Below are 6,409 nucleotides of genomic sequence, written 5' to 3'. Positions count from 1 at the left end.
TTGAACAAATCGACCCCAGGACTTATTCTTTGGAAGCCTAGTACTTATTCTATTGGTTTTTTTTTGCCGAACCGCTAAGTTACGGGGACGTAAATACACCACCATTGGTTGTCAAGTGATGCTGGGGGGACAAACACAGACACACAAACATATATATATATAAATATATATATATATATAAAGATATATATACATATATACGACAAGCTTCTTTCAGTTTCCGTCTACCAAATCCACTCACAAGGCTTTGGTTGGCCCGAGGCTATAGTAGGAGACAATTGCCCAAAGTGCCACGCAGTGGGAATGAACCCAGAACCATGTGGTTGGTAAGCAAGCTACCTACTACACAGCCACTCCTGCGCCTATATATGTATATATGATGGGCTTTTAGTTTCTGTCAAGCAAATTCACTCACAAAGCTGAGGCTAAAGTAGAAGACACTTGCCTAAAGTGCCATGTAGTGAGACTAAATGTGGAACCAAATAGTTGACTGGTGAACTTCCCAACTACACAGCTCTATCTCTCACCTTCTATCCACCCATTTAAAGCTGAATAATTACACTACCTCTACTTGGGATACTTTCAAATCACTATATATATCATCATCATCATCATTGTTTGTTTGCCTTCCATGCTGGCATGGGTATAGATATATATGAAGTGGCACTCCGTCGCTTACGACGTCGAGGGTTCCAGTTGATCCGATTAACGGAACAGCCTGCTCGTGAAATTAACGTGCAAGTGGCTGAGCACTCCACAGACACGTGCACCCTTAATGTAGTTCTCGGGGAGATTCAGCGTGACACAGTGTGACAAGGCTGACCCTTTGAATTACAGGCACAACAGAAACAGGAAGTAAGAGTGAGAGAAAGTTGTGGTGGAAGAGTACAGCAGGGTTCGCCACCATTCCCTGCCGGAGCCTCGTGGAGCTTTAGGTGTTTTCGCTCAATAAACACTCACAACACCCAGTCTGGGAATTGAAACCGCGATCCTATGACCGCGTGTTCGCTGCCCTAACCACTGGGCCATTGCGCCTCCACATAGATATATATATATAGTCAAAAAAGGAAAAATATACATGTAATGACGATTATTTTAAACTTATTTCTTATATATCACTCTGTGTAAAAACCAGTTTGTCTGGAGCCCATCTACAGATTTACAATATATAATTGTGATAAACCATAATCTTGGATCTTGCCACAAGATTACCTGGAGTTCTTCACTAATTTAATTAATATTGTTAGCCAGGTGTGCCAACAGAGAGCTTATGAAGTATTTTGCTCTGATTGGTAATCCCTCACTATTAGCTCTCTCTCTCTCTAATATATATGCATACATATTTGTAAACCCTTAAGAATTATATGTCTACAATATAGCTTACCAAAAGAAATGTAGCAATGGCAATATCTTCATAGACGAACTTCTTGGGGTCAGTTCTTTCTGGCCATTCCTGAAACAAAGAGGTCAAAATTACAAAGTGAAACCGTCAATAATAACAACAACAATACTGAAATTGAAGTTCTGAAGGTATTTGTTGTTTAGCCCCAGTCAAACTTGACTGCACAGAGCTATGATCAGTGGTATTCTAGTCTTAACCATCTCATCTTTTCAACAAACCCGGGCTTTTGAGAAGTGAGTCCACTCAATAAGATGATTCTAGTAACTACAAACTTGTTTTGACAGTTTCATCTCTCAAATTAAAAGATATATGTAACTGAAAACATAACTAAATAAAAAGCAGTTATCAACCAAAAACATTTGCTGTGACTCTGGTTCTGCTTTAACCCTTTAGCATTCAGATTACTCTCTCAAATCTAATGCTTATTTATTCATATTGTTTTGAATTAATCATACATTTTCTTGTAGTTTCAAGATTTTGATGATGTCATCATCATCGTTTAACGTCCGCTTTCCATGCTAGCATGGGTTGGACGATTTAACTGAGGACTGGTGGAACCCGAAGGCTACACCAGGCTCCAATCTGATTTGGAAGAGTTTCTACAGCTGGATGCCCTTCCTAACGCCAACCACTCCGAGAGTGTAGTAGGTGCTTTTACGTGTCATCGGCACGAAGGCCAGTCAGGCGATACTGGCAACGGCCATGCTCAAAATGGTGTATTTTATGTGCCACCAGCACAAGAGCCAGTCCAGGGGCAGAGTGATATTTTAGGATAAATGTGAGAGGCTGGATTTGGCCAGCTTGGGCATTAAACAGGTAAAGTATTTGCTCTGGACATGGCGAGTTTAAATGCTAAAGGATTAAATTGATTTAAATCGAAATCTTCCATCAAAATTTCACATTAATTTGTTCCAAACACCAGCTTAATAATGACAAAGTTATTTTACTAAATTCATTATTTTAAAAAAATTGTCACAAAATTAGTGTATTTCAGCAGAAATATGGTAACAATAGTTAATGAGATAATTAATGCTGCTTTGTTAATACTATGTTCCAATAGATGCTTTTAAGAGTAAATTATTTATCGAAAAAGCATCTAAAAGTTTAGACTGTACTTGTAGATTTGAAAATCACTTAGAAATTTTATAAATCTATCTCTGCCAACCTTATCATGAGTAAATATATATTTTACACTTTTACATCTTGGAATTCTGAACTTGGTTCACAGAGCTTCAGTACTATTTTTGTAGATCCCCAGCAGCCTTAAGTAACAAAATTAATCTTGAAGGCCAGTTGAATAGATGGTAGGAAAATAGGAGGTAGGAGCAATATAGAAGACCCAAAGGGATACAATGATTGGATAAAGGGTTTAGAATGGGGTGTGTAGGTTAGTGAGAGGTCAGGGTAAAAGGAGAAGTGGATAGAGAAGGTACATATTGACAAGTGTATGTATTACAAAATGTGGATGTTGCTGTTTAAACCCAAGTTAATTCTGCTCGAGCAAATATATGATGAAAGCCATTCCAGCCATGACCTTCATGTCATTCAATTGACAATTTATATCTAAGAGTATTTGATCAAATAAATTGTTGATTAATTTATTGTTGTTGTTTAATTTTATGTAAATATTGATCAAAACATTTATAATCAAGATAGAGCAGCTATCATCACCACTTTTTTCCATAGTTTAGCTATGACCAAATTATCTCAACTTGGTTGCTATTTCTATGGTTTTTATTTAATTACTCCATCTCTCTGGATCTCTAAACTTGTTCCTAATTTTTCAGCTATCCACACAAAGGATCTTCAAGACTTTGAGCCAACAAGAGAGCCTCTACATATTCACTCAATCTAACCGAAATAGCAGCCAATACTCACTTCATCAACATAGATATTTGAAGCCCATTAGAGAGGTTCACTTGTGTTGTAGGGATGCATAAATACAGTCCTTGGACTTTTGCATAAACAAACTCACACACACACACACCAGCGGGTCTTAAGGGTATGTTAGGTATAGACCTGTATCAGTTCACCAAATTATGGTCATTTTGACAAGGTATCTATGCACATGTAGTTGGTGAATCATTCAAGTTGATGGAGCAGTTACTAGTATAGAGAACACTTGATACTTTATGAGAGGTCACTCAACTGTGAGGGATCACTTAGCAGTACAGAGTCAGTTTAATGTAGCTATGTATCCCTCAGATCACATTCTAACATGCTAAAAAGTGAAGGGCATATTAAATAAATTTCTAGATAGACTAGATGGCTATGGCTGGAACACCTAGATCAGTGTTAGCCTGAGGTTAACAATAATATATTAATCCATTAGTCAACAAGAAAGCCACTGTATGTTTGACTGACAAGTTAGAAATAGCCACCAAATCTCCCTGAAATCACACTTTATTGTCTTAAAAAGTGGAAGGACATATAACTGAAGACCTATTACTAAAAACAAAAGGTAGGATGTTTTTGACTGGATTGCCTTTGATCATATGTATGCTAGATTTGCGATTGACTGGTAGTTAGATGATGATGATGATGACGACACCGTTGCCAACAACAACAGCAGTGAATTAGTTCATACATTATTTCACTTCAGTTCAAGGATCTTACCTCAATCAGCTTAGGACCATATTTAGCTTTTAGTTGGTTGTAGAGCTGGTTGTAGGCTTCAACTGATACAGTTCTGAGTGACAATGTATCAGTACGCAAGGTTTCTGCTCCAGACCAGCGAGCTACTTTACATAAGAGACGCTTCTCTAACCAGAAATAAGTCATTGAAGCCAGTGAAGGATCATCTTTTATAGCTTTGCAGATTTTAAGTTCAATCCTGGATCGTAGAAGAAAAACAAAGGGAAAGAACCAAAAAGAAATTAATAAATAAATTGTCAATAATATCATCAATAACATTAAAATTTCTACATTTTATTCTATAACACCGGTGCCTAGCATCGCCTTCCTGGCACTTGTGACGATGGCACGTGTAAGACATTTGAGCGAGATCGTTGTCAGTGCCGCTGGACTGGCTCCTGTGCAGGTGGCATGTAAGATACACCATTTCAAGCATGGCTGTTGCTAGTACCGCCTGATTGGCCTTTGTGCTGGTGGCACGTAAAAGCACCCACTACACTCTCGGAGTGGTTGGCGTTAGGAAGGGCATCCAGCTGTAGAAACTCTGCCAAATCAGATTGGAGCCTGTTGCAGCCATCTGGTTCACCAGTCCTCAGTCAAATCGTCCAACCCATGCTAGCATGGAAAGCGGATGTTAAACGATGATGATGATGATGATGATGAACACCCTTAAACAGTGAAATTAAATTGCATGGTTATTTCAGTAATGATGTTAAATATCTACCAAAAAAATCAAATTGGCATTTTCTGAAAGTTACATTGCTTCAGTAAATAGTTTCAAATATGTCTTTCCGCAACAAAAGATAGATTGGTATATAAAACTGCTTTCTGTAGTAATAATACTTGACACTCCATATATTATGATCTTCATCATCATCATCATCGTTTAACGTCCGCTTTCCATGCTAGCATGGGTTGGACGATTTGACTGAGGACTGGCAAGCCAGAAGGCTGCACCAGGTTCCAATCTGATCTGGCAGAGTTTCTACAGCTGGATGCCCTTCCTAACGCCAAATGGGAAGAAAATGACAAAATCGAAAGCTTGAATGAGCTCAAAAGATTCCTAATGTTTGACCAACATTATTACATGCAGGCGATTATACTATATGGTTGTTGTTGCAGAATTATTGATATTTAGCTCTTCTGATATCAACTCACTGAGGACAGCACCTGGTTCTAAGGATATCAACTTCATGTTTTAAAGTGAAATTAAAATTTCTCATTACAATTTTATGTTAGTTTATGTTCCAAGCACCAACTTAATAATGATAACGTTATTTTACTAAATTTTTCATTATCTTCAAAATTAATTGAAATCTAGTCATTGTATTTCAATGACTAGGTTTGCTACCATATTTCCACAGAAATATGGTAGCAAAAGGGCTAAATAATGTGGGCATGAGTGTGAATGTATGTGAAGGTGCTTAGTGTAGTTGTTAGGATGTTGAACTTGTGAATATAAGATAGTGGGTTCAATTCCCGAACTCGGTGGCACTTCATTTCACATTGCTCCAGTTCACTCAGCTGAAAAATGAGTACCAGTGACTGCTGGAGGTGTGAAACTTGCAATGACTTGTCGTCCTGTTCAAGGGGTAGTCATGCTCACCAAGTTGCTTAAATGCTCCAAAAGACTGGGATAAGCTCTGCCTATGACCTTGTTTATTCATCTACTTTACATCTATTTTTTTTCATGCCTGCAAGGGCTGGATGAATACATATTACTGAGTAATTGTTTAACAGATGGATGCCTTTTCTGTCATTAACCCATACCTGTTTTTGAAGGGAGTTTTCTTATTCTACTGATCATTAAAAGTGTACAACTAGATCATGATTTTGTTGACAACACAGAATTTTGCTCATTTGTTTACTGTGGTTATGTTTATTATTCCAACAAAGGCACAATAACATTTGCTAATGAAGTGTGCTTCAAACACACCCAAGGTGAACTTGTCCCACAAAAAAGACTGGTTAGATTGTAGAATAATAGACTATATATCAAGCTGACAAACCAGGTTTCTTTTACTCTACTATCCAACATGTGGGATCTGTGGTTCTCCATGGAATTCAGTTAGCTTCTTGGATGGCTTGGGCTAGATGAAGAAGACTTTATCTGGTACAACAACAACAATAACAACATATACTTTGTTACCTGTTGCCTGAGTCTGATGCCAAAAACATGAAACTGTATGGCATATCATTGTCAACAGAGAGGCAAGCACCTTCTTTATCAAACCGGGCAATTGGATAAAAATGGAATTCTTGATGTTGTTGATCTGAAAACAGATGAGAAAAACATTCTTACATAAGAGGTAACTCGTAATGCTTAATGAGAGAGAGAGAGAGAGAGAGAGAGAGAGAGAGAGAGAGAGAGAG

General features: G+C 37.8%; 1 protein-coding gene across 1 annotated transcript in view; it reads right to left on the bottom strand.

The window, feature by feature from the left end:
- The window catches only part of LOC106870356 (probable tRNA (uracil-O(2)-)-methyltransferase), a 21,877-nt gene that overhangs the window by 14,587 nt on the left and 881 nt on the right, over window positions 1-6,409 (bottom strand). Inside the window, exons 2-4 of the mRNA XM_014916390.2 lie at window positions 6,186-6,309; window positions 4,019-4,235; window positions 1,385-1,453 (exon numbers count right to left, since the gene is read on the bottom strand). Of these exons, the coding sequence (XP_014771876.1) occupies window positions 1,385-1,453; window positions 4,019-4,235; window positions 6,186-6,309 (410 nt within the window). The remainder of the gene's footprint in view (window positions 1-1,384; window positions 1,454-4,018; window positions 4,236-6,185; window positions 6,310-6,409) is intronic.

Source organism: Octopus bimaculoides, chromosome 6, assembly GCF_001194135.2.
Source record: "Octopus bimaculoides isolate UCB-OBI-ISO-001 chromosome 6, ASM119413v2, whole genome shotgun sequence".
Lineage (NCBI taxonomy): Eukaryota > Metazoa > Mollusca > Cephalopoda > Octopoda > Octopodidae > Octopus > Octopus bimaculoides.
Note: the sequence above shows the minus strand (reverse complement) of the source record. Positions and strands in the feature narration are given on the sequence as shown.